General features: G+C 41.1%; 1 protein-coding gene across 1 annotated transcript in view; it reads left to right on the plus strand.

Moving 5' to 3' along the window:
- The window catches only part of frem1a (Fras1 related extracellular matrix 1a), a 45,561-nt gene that overhangs the window by 18,020 nt on the left and 14,353 nt on the right, over positions 1 to 13,188 (plus strand). The window contains 12 exon segments of the mRNA XM_044185081.1: positions 1,904 to 2,248; positions 2,343 to 2,485; positions 6,236 to 6,432; positions 6,525 to 6,615; positions 6,714 to 6,881; positions 6,967 to 7,175; positions 7,712 to 7,805; positions 7,961 to 8,213; positions 8,843 to 9,046; positions 10,996 to 11,181; positions 11,290 to 11,486; positions 11,570 to 11,780. Of these exon segments, the coding sequence (XP_044041016.1) occupies positions 1,904 to 2,248; positions 2,343 to 2,485; positions 6,236 to 6,432; positions 6,525 to 6,615; positions 6,714 to 6,881; positions 6,967 to 7,175; positions 7,712 to 7,805; positions 7,961 to 8,213; positions 8,843 to 9,046; positions 10,996 to 11,181; positions 11,290 to 11,486; positions 11,570 to 11,780 (2,298 nt within the window).

Genomic DNA, 13,188 nt, shown 5'->3' on the forward strand with positions numbered 1-13,188 from the left:
CGATGGAAATGCCAATCTGAACGACAGAAGACTGGATGTCCCATCCATACAAGTTCATAGTATAAATCTCAGATTGGTTTTTGTTCCTACATAATCAAGTAATACTAAATGGTTTCTAAATCTGTCTGATCACACTCGCCCAATCTCCTCCTTTACATGGCTCGATCTCAATGACATGCTCATTGGGTATCAACCTCCAAACTCCTCACATACCCAACGCAGGAATTACGAAGTACTTCCCTTTTTTATATTTTGGGCAGTATATAAAACAATTAGTTTGGTGTTGTCATGGTTTCTGAACATCTTTGTAATCTTCCCATACAGGTGGAATTTGAGGTTCATGATTTTTTCTTTGAGAAGAGCCCATCAATGACTGTTCATATGTCTGTATGGAATGCAGACACGAATGCACCCAGAGTGTCTTGGAACATGGGTATGCTAGCATCGTCACATTACAAATGCACAAATGCATGCATTTGTTTCAGTATCACCACTCTCATCAACCCTGCTTTCAGAAGCAGCAGGCAGCTGTTTTCAGCAAGGATGCTTTGAGAAAAACCCACTGTACACTACCTGCCTAGCGCCAAATGACAGACAGACAAAGTTAGCAACTAGCTGGTGAAGAAAGTCAAACATTTAGCAGCTAAAGAGCCAGATATGTTTCTCAGGAGTTGGTGAAGACCAAAAACAGAGCTAAAAGCTGTGTGAATATTGTACTTTGGTAGTCAGTTTTGTGAACCCACTCTCATTTTTTTCTCTCACGTAGCTAAGTGCTAAGGCTGAAAGGCTAACGCCATTGCTTTGCTAGCAAAACAACACAGAAAAAATAACTCTTCAAAAACAACATAAAACGATCCTCCAAGGTCATCTAGCAGAATGCAGTAACTTAGGATAATTGGCGAACTTAAATTCCCATCAATTGGCTTAATATCACTTTTTTTCTTTCAACCTTTCTATTTTGGCTCTTTCGTTCTCCTCTCTTCTCCCTCGTGTATCTTGTCTACACTTTCTTCCTCACCCACAATACAGGGGAATGGTTCTATGTGTGCACTAATGGCGCCCCCCTGTGGAAATAACACCCAAGAGCATTTCCACCCTGTTGTAATCCTCTGTTAGATTTATCAGGGTTACACACCATCCACCACCATGAGCCTGCTCTGTTGGAGTACAAACTGCTGAACAAAAGAGACATGGTTTGACAGGCACGAGGCAGGAGTCAATTGTACAAATATGCTTGATATGCTGTGTCGTGAATATGCTGTTAACTGTTGTTGTCCGGTTAGAGCTGCTGTGACTGACTACTGCTAGCATGTTCCTGGGTGGCTAGCATGTTTATTCGCCAGCTACAGTAGTTTGCCAACTAGCCCTGCAAGTAGTCATGAATGAATTTTGCTGTGTTACTTAAACCGGTGGTTCCTAACCTTTCTGGCTTGCAGAAATATTTTTTGTTTGATATTATATCATTCAAAATGTAATTGAAATATACTGTATGAGTCTGTATAGAGTTGTGCAATTATTTATTAACCATACTATTACATTAGTAGTGTTATTTGTGTTATACAACTAGGATAGTTATTGTTGACATATCCAACTTTTTAACTATCAATATAACATAATATTTAATTGTATCGCAGATGAAGAATCTTACATGTTTTTTTCTTGCAACAAATAAGAATGTAACTGAGGCAGTGACCAGCAGAAGTGGCACTAAACGAAGAGCCGTTTAGGAGCCGAAAGTGCCGGCTCTTGGAAAGGAGCAGAGCCATAAGATCCGGCTCCCTTCAAAGAGCCGTAATTCCCATCACTATTTGTTTTCATTTCCTGAGTCTTAGTCATCTTGCTGCCCCTCTGATTTATCTAATTTGACTTCTGTTTTTATTTGATTGTTTCATGTAAAATCCAGGTGGAAAGGGCTTCATGTTCACCATCAATGACATCAAAGCGGGCGTGGTTCGCTATCACCACGATGATAGCGACTCCACTAAAGACTTCATCATCTTTCGCATCACTGACGGCCACCATCAGACCCGACACAAGTTCCCCATCAAGATCCTGCCGAAGGACGACAGTCCTCCGTTCCTCATCACCAACATGCTGCTGGAGGTGTCTGAGGGCCAGATGGCCTTACTGAGAGGCTCCACCCTCCAGGCTTCAGACATGGACTCCAGCGACAACTTCATCCTCTTTAACATCACACGCCCCCCACAGGCAGGAGAGGTCATGAAAATCCCAGGAACAGGGCTCACAGGTCAGAAGAATGGACTTCATGTTTTATTCTATCCTACATGGACTGGTTTTGTTTTTAACCGAATCATATCATGCTTCTGTTGGTTTTAATCCAGGTTATCCTGTCAGCCACTTTCTGCAGAAAGACCTGTCTCAGTCCATGGTTTACTATAGACACCTAGGAAACAAGGTATTTGATGACTCCTTTGAGGTGGTACTGTCGGATTTCCATGACCCCCCCAACCTGTCAGAGCCTCAAGTGGGTAACAGCTACACATCTTTAAAATACTGTTATTGAGTGAGTTAATTAAGGATGAGGGAACAACATTTCAATTTATGATGAATGATCATGAACAAATTTTCCAAAGTGTTAACATAGGTTTACACCTTGATTGATGTTCTTTCATTTTCTGTGATATAGAGTGTCGATACTGTGAGCAGAAGTGGAGATGGCTTTGTTAGATCTGTTACTGAAAAGGGGACAATTGTTGAGCCATTCTTCAACGTTCTTCCTGTTGTCTGCACTATCAACAATCTTCCCCAGCATCGGAAACTTGTAGGAGAAAACACAAGCAGCCCAAGCTGATCAATCGTGGTTCCTGCAGTCTCCACGGTGTATCTCCGTAGTCCCGGCATGTAGTTGCATTTGTTAAGAAGCTTACGTTAGTTATGGCAGCTGCATGGCTCGAAAGATACACCGTAACCCCTTAACACAGAAGTATGAATTAAGCTTAAGAGTCTACAGCCAAGCTAGCCACGTTTGTATCTCTGCAGATTGGAGACTTTGAGAGGGCGTGGTAACTGTCAATCATTTTTTAATTTGGCAAATCAGTGGCTTACAATCCACTGTCAATCAAAAACTAATTTCACGAATATGCCGCCTGAACCAGTTGTCAATCACTTTTTAATTCAGCGAATCACTTCACAGTATTATAAAGTTGGAGGTACACAAACAACTCACGCTCCATTGTACCAGACAACTTTTCAACTAGCTAGTGTGCTAGCTAGCTAACGCTGCCTGCTTATGGCTTATCAACTCCTTGATCATAACGGAATATAGTAACTTTCACCACTGCTCATTTTAGAAAGGCCACCGCAAGAAAACGTGTTCTTTGTTTAGATCATCAAACAAACAATGAATCATAGATGTTTGTTTCTGGCTTCCAGCATTAGCTAGCTTAGTTAGCGAGCCTTCATTTTCCCAGGATAGTGCCCGGTGGGCGGAGAAGGGTCCAACTGCAGTCCTCCCTCCTGAGGCCACTAGTTGTGTGAGCCAATGGGGTTTGAGCATGTGTAGTAGGGTTCTGTTGTATGAGGTAGGCTACGTAAACTTTCACTTATTTCACCTTAGCAGTCCACCAAAATCTGTTTCTGAACAATTTTAAGACGAGAAATAAGCAATCCAGTTACTAAAACTTTACTCACATTAGATCTACAAGGCCAAATTTAAAAGTTTGTTCCGACTTTCATAAGGCAAGGCCACTACTGCACTTCTGGTTTCCACTGCTTTTCTAGCCTGTTAGCTTACTGTAATTTCCCATAGAGGTTAGCGACGTCTTTTAGGTGTCGAATCAACGGAAAATTGCTTAGTGGATAGTTTAGTATGTTTGCATGCTAACATTTGCTAATTAGCACTAAATAGAACCCTCTGAGCGATTTGACATTGAAAAGACGTTTATTCGTCTATTTGTCTTTAGACATTTAGTTTAGATTAAGGTTATTCGAGGTTAAAAGTTTAGTAGACGTCTAGTCTTAGCCTAGACGCTGTTTCGTCAACGTCTTTTCAACGACTACATAGACATTTATCAGATGATCAATAAATGTCTATTATATGAATTTAGACATCAGTCAGCTAAACTAATCATTTATATATATCTTTGTAAGACAAACAAAATCTGTTTAGTCTACTTTATAACCTACCTAGTATGACTGAGTAGCATTGCACGGACCACCACCGCTCATTTTAATGGTGGACATCATTGTGTTGGTCATGAGTCTGTAAGATAAATTCACAACAGTAGCAATTAAACCCCCCAAAGGAATCCACTTGTGAGATTGAATCTGGGAAAACTTGATATACAAAAAAGAAACAAATTGTATTAACTATAGAGGCCAGTGCTTTAAAAAAATATTGTGGAAAGCACTACACAAGGAACAAAAAAAGGCTTTCAACCATAGACTGCATATAAAGATGGACGACATGACAGCTCCCCAAAAGTGAATCCAAAACATCTTGATCGCCCCCTGGTGGCTGGCTGCAGTATAGGTCATAAACCCCGCCCCCTCCATGTTAGCGGATGGGACATGAGCCAAACTAAAAACTCAAAGTACACATCAAATACATTTTTAATGGATGGTTTCTGTCGTTTTAGGTAGTTCTTATCAAGTTGATGTGTGTTCATGTATTCATTTTTCTGATAAGTTTAGTTTTAATTAGGTATTTGATGCTATAACATTTCACATGATTCACATGATTGACAGCTGAGCCCAGCTTGTGATTGAGTGCATGGGCGGGACCTTGATACCACAGCCCCAACCTCACTACTGCGCAGACATCACCAGCGCAAGATGGCAGCTCCCTGATCTGGGCTATTTTTGTACAGTGGGAGAAGGTGGAGACGCGTCCATCTTTATATACAGTATGCTTTAATCACATCACGTGAATTGCTGCTAGATACCTTGCTAAATTAAAACTGCATTAATGCATTTAAATACCTGTCCAACATCTTGTTCCCGCAGTTCCTCCTGGTCTTCCTCCCGACCCTCTTCAACTTTAATGAAACAGCATCAAACATATACATTACATAATTGACTCATGCACTGAAATAAGGAAATCTCTCGAATCCCTTGAAATGAAGCTTGAAAAAATAAAATGAATTAAAATAAAATAAAAACGGCTATCAGCATAGCTTATCAACACCATGGGAGGAAGCAATGAACATCTCCTGTACAGTATATTTAAGGGCGCAGAACCATTAGCACTACAGCAGTCGCGCCAAGTGAAAGCGGAAACACGTCTGTATTCTTTGGCTTGATATTTTGCATACGTGACTGAGATCCTGATAGGAGTGGGCCTGCTGGCGTTAGGCTAGCACTCTGCTACTACCATCTTCTACAGATTCAGCGTCCACAGTAAAGACAGTCTAGGGCAACATTAACTGGTGGGATGACCAAATTGCAAATAAATGCACAGACAATTACGAATTGTTCTTTCAGGTTTTGTGTAACGTTATTTTCTCCATACGTAGCTTGAAAAATCACTTACGTGACCCACCTGCGACATTCAATGCAGGAAAACCCAGTGCACGTGAACTTTCACATGACGAACAGCGGTTATCGTTAGCTAGATAGCTAGCTAGGCGACGTGCATTCCCAAACGCCCCAAAGACCATGGCAAAAATGCAACTTGATAATTATCAATTTTCAATTTGCATGGACTTAGCCATTAAAATAGATTGCTCCTGGCCGAATTAACAGTCACCATCAGTGCAGTGTCAAGTGTGGCGTGGCAGAGAGGTAGCCAGAGAAAGGTAAATGGCGTCTCGTTCAGCTCTACTTGATATTTCGCACATGCGCAATAATTTCCTTTGAGGAATTGATGTCAACACAAATTCTCAGTTAATTTGAACATATTTTCCAATTGTTACACACGTCTTTCCAAATTATATCCTTAAAGTATAAAACATTTTGTTTAAGATAAAATGTGCGTAAACCCCTAACCCTATTAGACGTATATTTAACGTAACGTTGCATTGTGGGTGGATTATGAGTAAACAGAATCTGTGAATATGACAAAGAATAAACAGTTATACTGTGAACCAAAGTGGTGCAAGACGGACCGACATTGCTGTCCCTTAAACCACGTTGCTCGCATGGCTAAAAAAAAGTTGAAATGAAAAAATCCATCTGTAGTCTAGAATTTAATAGTACTGCTTTGTCATGAAATTCCATCGCAGAATTGTACTTGATATCTGATTCAGTGATCTATAATGGTGTCCTTGTGGTGCAGGTGGTGATGGTGCACATAGAGCCTGTTCCAGACCAACCACCTAAAGAGTTTCCTGGTTCCAGCCGGTGTCTCGTGATCAAAGAAACAGAAGTGGTCCATATAACACGGCAACAGCTTCACTTTGTAGACCAGGAGTCCCCAGACAGTGAGCTTACATATACGGTTACTACTCCACCTTTCTACACTGGTCCTCACAGGTTAGTATGTCCTCACCTTCAGAAAACACACTGGACACCAAACAGTGGAAAAACATTCTGTCTGAATCAGGTGCTGTTGTTCCCATGAGCAGCAGTCCAGATGCAGGGAGGTTGTTCTTAGTCGACAGCATACCCAAATTCACCAAAGACTCCAATGCACCAGTGCTCAGGCTCTTCACACAGGTAATTCTTTTAGTTTTTTGTTCAGGAATACATTAAAGGTACATGGAGTGAGACTAGCTTATCCAAAACCTATTTTTTTCTTTTTTGTTTGTTTCCAGCATGCAGTGAATTTCAAGAAAGTAGCCTACATGCCTCCAATCATGGACATCGGCCCTTACCCCCAGTATATCCAGTTTGTTCTCTCTGTAACCAACCACCTGGGCAAAACAGTCACCGGGATCTGCTTTAACATCACTGTGGTGCCAGAGAACAACCAGCCACCACAGGTGTGAAAGAAAATCATTCTTATCTCATTTCTTGCGCGTGGCTATATGGATATATAGAAAAAGGTGTGGATATGCTCTGTTTCAGGTTATAACCATCCCCCTGACTGTAGATGAGGGAGGGGAGTCCTGGCTCGGCCCTGAACACTTGCTGCTGTCAGACTTGGACTCCATGGAAGAAGCCCTGCAGGTGGAGCTTCAGAGGGAACCACAGCATGGGGCTCTGCAACTAGGCGGCCTTCCGCTGAAGCCAGGCCACACTTTCACTGTTCAAGACCTGAAAAGCCTTAAAGTTAGGTCAGACATCCTGCTTCTTTCATTCCTTCATTTCATGTGGGATTCCTGCCTAAATCATCCTTGATAAATATGGATGGGGAAAATAATAGTTCTAAACATTAACATTACAATGCAGTTCAATACAACACCATGTCTAAATACAGCCTAAACAAAGAGCATAAAGTTGAATATACTCCTCTCTGACACTGTCAAGAAAAACTGAACACTAAACTTTACAAAGGGCTGTTGGATCGCATTAGACTGTACAGTTGTATCTAATAAACTCAGCATACAGTACATCTGGGGACAGTTGCAGTGGATTTGGCTCAAATCCAGCCTTAATATTCCATCAAGCTATCAAGTTATTATGGCTAATGAGTTAGCAATCACCTGCCCACTTGCCATCCAGCGGACAGTGAGCAACAGGAGCATCTGGGGTCCTGTTTAGAACAGGTTCATTTATTTTAATTCTCTGACTAATTCACATGTTAAACGTTGTGAGACTGTTTATTTCATCACTCAGCAAATCTTAATTTTGTCTGTCATTTGTCAATCAGGTACAATCACGACAGCTCAGAAACTGTAGAGGACAACATTGAATTCACTGCGACAGATGGCATCAACTCCGTCAGTTTTGCCCTGCAAGTGAAGGTAATTGCTCATCATTTGAAAAAAATAAAGGGGGTTCCTTCAGAAATGGACAATCTTAACGGCTTTACACTCGTGGTCCTTATTTGCAGTCAGAAAAACAAGTTAAAAACTGAACTTTAATTGTTTTACCAAAGTGACCTGCATGTCATCTCCAGGTGATGCCCATCAATGACGAGGTCCCAGTGTTGGTTACTGGCTTGAAACCGGTTCTCAGCTGTGCAGAGGGACAGGAAATAGTCATCACAGCTGAGTATATCTACGCTACTGATGCAGACAGCGACAACAGCAGCCTGGCTTTCCTGATCGCCCGACAGCCGTATCACGGTGTGGTGCTCCGAAACGGTGTCATCGTCGATCGCTTCATCCAGGCAGACATCACTGCGGGGACCATCAGCTACAAACACACAGGTGGGCTTAAGGCTAAAGTGTTTAAGGCATGCTGTTACACAGATGGGCAAGACGCAATAGTTCAAACCCTGGCTCCTTTCTCTTTATATCATAGGTTTGTTCATTTTAAAATGACTTTGTTGACTTTGTTTTGCTGTACTCAGTTCAATATGTCTACAGTGTTCAATGATAACTCTGTCATTATCATTTAAATTCTGTGAGCTTCATTCTCATAAAATGTCAGCTATCAGCAGCTGCAGTACAAAAGTTTACTGTATGTACTTCCCATCTGTATCGGCATTCAAGAAGCCATATTGTGGAGGGGAAACCCAAGTTTCAGCTCACTTTTTTAACTGCACAACATTATTCATCCATCTTTATAGGGTGATTTTTATGATTTGTTCCTGGTATAAAGTAAATAGGAAAATATGTTAAATTGCTGAAATTATGCTTATGCTCCTTCTGTTGACTTTTGCCTTATGCTGAATTGGAGCTTATCGTTGCTCCATTCTTTGCACTACCATTGTATGATTGATTCATTTTTTACAAAGCACCTAGACGTGTAACATATACAGTAAATATCTTGGAGAAATACAGTACAGTACAGTAGGGACTGTCTCTAAAAGTCCTTTATATGATTGTGGTTTTAGGACTGGAGATTGGACTCACTCCTCGCCATGACACCATCACCTTTGTTATTTCTGACGGAGAAACAGAAAACTCTGCTCTGTGCTGCAGTGAAGGAAATCCCGCCAGGACCAGAGGCTCTGCTCAGCTACGGGACAGTCTGCCTGTGTACGACCTCCAGATCACAGTGTTTCCAGTCGACAACCAACCACCTTCAATGACAACAGGTGAACTATTTCTAACTCTTATGGTGTCCAGAGAGCCAGCTTTGAGCTATAACTTGACTTACAAATGCAAAAAAGTAAATAACACCACAACTTTTTACACCACACCCATGGTCAACCTTCTGTATACAGGGGTTTTCACTTATTTTGCTTGATTAGACCTCTCTGGACTGTGTGGGTGTGTGTGTCTGCGCATGATAAACATTTCCCTCACTCGACTGTTTTGTTGCATCTGTTACTTTGCACCGTACACCTCTATTATTTTCAATGCAGAAATATTGACATGTCGTTTGTATGGCATGGGAGAGTAGATAGAGTAAATGTAGTGTCCTTCCTCTCTGCACTTTCAGTCCTAGTTGTCTTGACTCCGCTTTGCCGTTTATGGGTAAATAGGGATTGGGGGGTGAGCAACTGTTTTGCTAAAGGGAATCACTTCCTCACATAACACAGGCAATACAACACAGGTGTAATTAAAAACATGAATCATTGCTGTATATTATTTAGGTGTATCAGTTCCAGGGCCCTACTATTATGCATGTTTGCTCACTGGCATGGCTTACTGTGTAACCCTCCACTCAAAAATGTGTTTTTCTTATGTTTCAGTCCCCTAAAATGTCAGACCTTGACTTTACTGACTTGTATCTGTGCAAAGTTTGTCACTAGAGAAGTGTTTTCACATTCCTCTACTGAAGGGGGAGACGTCTGTTTAGTTCCCTAAAATCAGAGATTCAAACGGACTCCGGGGAAGCTAGATGTGGGACGTCACAAATTCGAAAGCCAATTGCAACGCCACTGGCAAAGAAACCTGAAACCTCCAGCGCAGAGCGGACTTGTCAGTGCTGAGAGCGAGAGTTTGCACTAAGTCAGCGCAGTGAAAGTTTTGACAGCAAACGTGGTAGAGTGTGCAGTTTCTGGATGTAAACCGGACCCTGGAGCTTCCTTCCCCTATCTACTAACGTTACGTAATAACAATGTGAACACACTGTAACTTCGTAGCCGATATTATTGTTTGTGTCACAACCACTAACGCTGTCAGCCACTGCCAGTTGCAAGCTAACAACATAAACAACAAAAGATAAACTACACTTACCATTCTGATAAGTCTGCTAGTTGATGATTTTGGTGCACACAGACTCCTCATCTGGGTCTGACTGAGGCTCAAACATGTACGGCTGCTAGTTGATGTTTCCTCTAACTCTAGCCATCTTGAGGCGCACACACCATGGATGTATGTCTCTCACCCACATCTGCTCTCACCGAACTAACACGAGCGCGGGGCATTCAAATCATGAATTCCTCACTGAGGAGAAAGAGTAGATGTGCTTCCAGCCCAAGTTTTTAAAAACTTTTAAGTGGGATAACCATGTTAAACAAAATATTAATCATAGCAGAGTATGTTTACATACTTTAAAATGTGTCTGAAGGGAAACTTTAATTATCAATTACACCTCTGTGTTTCATGCAATGACAATTTGACATTTCTGCCATGAAAAAGGTCTGTTAGCACAGTGGTTTTTAAAAATGACGCCATGGATATCTGTTTATATCTGTTGCTTATTTCAATTGATGCAGCATACAATATGCGACATATATGAAATCAAAAGTAAAAAAGAAGTCTGCAGTTTTACTGACTCATTTGAAGTAGGCTATGTTGCTGTGTGAATTAAGTATGCTAATTTGTTAACTTTTGTTCAAAAGAAATACATTTTAGCTTTATAAGGATAAAAAATCCCCCAAGAAACAGCTAGCTTCTCCTATCCACAAAAATCTGTAAACTAAGTAGCGACTGAACAACAGACAAAGTTAGTTAGCTGGTGAAGAGAGCGGACCAGTTAGCAGCTAAATAGCCAAATATTTTTTTCTGGAGTTAAAAGGAGTGTGAGTACTGGACTTTAATTTGACAGGTAGACACAAACATGACTCCAAATGAATTTTCCTTTTTTTGTTTGCAGGAGACATCTTTGTTGTGGATGAAGGTGGGACTGCCCCTATAACTGCATCTCATTTAAAGGCCTCTGACATGGACACCATCCAGGACAAACTGGTGGTCAGTCTGATTTCTCCGCCCCAGTTTGGCTACATTGAAAATGTCCTGCCCAGTCCCGGCTTTGAGAAAAGCAACACAGGCATAAGCATAGGTAAGCATTGTGATATATACGGTATATTATTATCAGATAAAAAAAACAAAAATAAAAAACAAAAAAATAATTTCATTAGTTTTTCTGTCTAACCTCCCTTTTCTCCAGCTTCCTTTTCATACAAAGACATCATTGACGGTCATGTAAACTACGTACAGTCCAGACACCAGAGGATGGAGCCCACAGCTGACCAGTTCATGCTCTGCGTATCAGACGGCAAACACAGCTCTGCCCACGTCCCCTTCTACATTATTATTAACCCGACAAACGATGAGATCCCAGAGTTTGTGGCTCGCAACATCACAGTAAGTTTTTGTGGTCAGACATTCCCATCAGATTTTGTTCACAAGATATGGTCCAATGTTCACTGATAGCCTTCTGTGATGAGGTACGAGAAGGAGAAATGAAGCAGCTAGACTCATCAGTTTTACATGCGATGGATCTGGATGTCCCCAAGAACATCCTGCTCTTCAGCGTGGTCAAAGCCCCACAGCACGGCAGCATCATCAACCACGGCAGTGAAAAGCCAGTCTACAAGAGACGGGAGGCCAGTTCCCGATCCCCGGTGGTCGACTTTACAATGACAGAGCTTACAAATGGTACTTTTTACATGTCACTATCACTTTTTACATGTAATATCACTCATAGGACGGAAATGGACAACAAAGGATAATTATGGATTCTCAGTGAATCAGAGTTTCGCACTGGAACCTACCACTCACCTCTGCCCTCAGACATTAAAGGAAAATTCCATATTTATACAACCTGGGTTGTATTTGTTTAGTTAGTTGACCATCATTTATAACGGTCAAACTAACAAAATGATCAGTAACGATACAGTTTTACTTACCAACTTTAATTGCTGGCATCTGGGGACACGGCACCTCTGCCAGACACAACAACACTGTGAAATTATGTTGAGAGAGCTGCAACTCAGTAATAGACATAACGCAAGTCCAGAAACCAACACAAGATAACTAACTAGGCCTAATTATCACATAAAGTACAATTAACTATTCATTTCATGACAAACATGAATAAATGATAATTTGATCATTTATATACATTATCAAGCAATTTACACACGATGTGAGCTGGACCAGTTCAGTAAAGACCTGAGCCACGAGTGAGCTGCTTTGCTCATGTGACCACATTAAATAGACTGGCTGCAAGGGGCGAGTCGCGGCGCTAACACCGCACTGATGCAGTGTGACGCGGACGCATCGGTTAGACCCCGCTGCAAAACAACTTCCACGCCTCACTTGCCCCAGCGAGGAGGCCGTGTCTCTGTCTCCTTTGCCACCAAACAAATGTCAATATTCAGATGCTGTATTGAAAATAAAGCACTAACAGCACATGTACCATACTGGGTTTTCCAGCGGTGTTTTAGATGTTTCAGCCAGATATCAGAAAAAACTTCCATTCATTAAGTTGTGTTATGCAAGGTATACTACAGTGCATACTGTACTGGGTGAATATCTTATTAACTAGAATAGTTTTCCCATATTGAAATACTGTACATCATGCGTATGCAAAATCATGTAAAATAACCACATTTATTCTATTCAAAGCAGTGATCTGTGTTCCGCTGTTATGCTTTAAATATCTAACCTAAACCTAAACCTCATCACCATATCATCATAACAGTTTTGACACCACATATTATATAAACGTTTCATGTACATTAAAAATTAACAGAATGCTCAGTCATCAAAATTGGTTTAAAGTCATGGAAAAGTCATAGAAATCCAAAATGTGTATGAACTGATGAATGATCCTAACTGATTAGCAATGTATATCGTTCCTGGATTCTGATGTCACCAACACGGAAATACTGGCACGTGCCTTGTCTTTGAATAATCAGCCAACCATTGTATGTCCACAACTCTTAGAATGCTGTAATGACAAGAAATAAAACTAAGCATGCAGGCCTTTGTAGAATAATTTAAACTCACTATTACATCTTTCCATAAGTACAATAAATCTGTAACAAACATTGGTTTTCAG

This window comes from Siniperca chuatsi, linkage group LG22, assembly GCF_020085105.1.
Source record: "Siniperca chuatsi isolate FFG_IHB_CAS linkage group LG22, ASM2008510v1, whole genome shotgun sequence".
In the NCBI taxonomy this organism is placed as follows: domain Eukaryota; kingdom Metazoa; phylum Chordata; class Actinopteri; order Centrarchiformes; family Sinipercidae; genus Siniperca; species Siniperca chuatsi.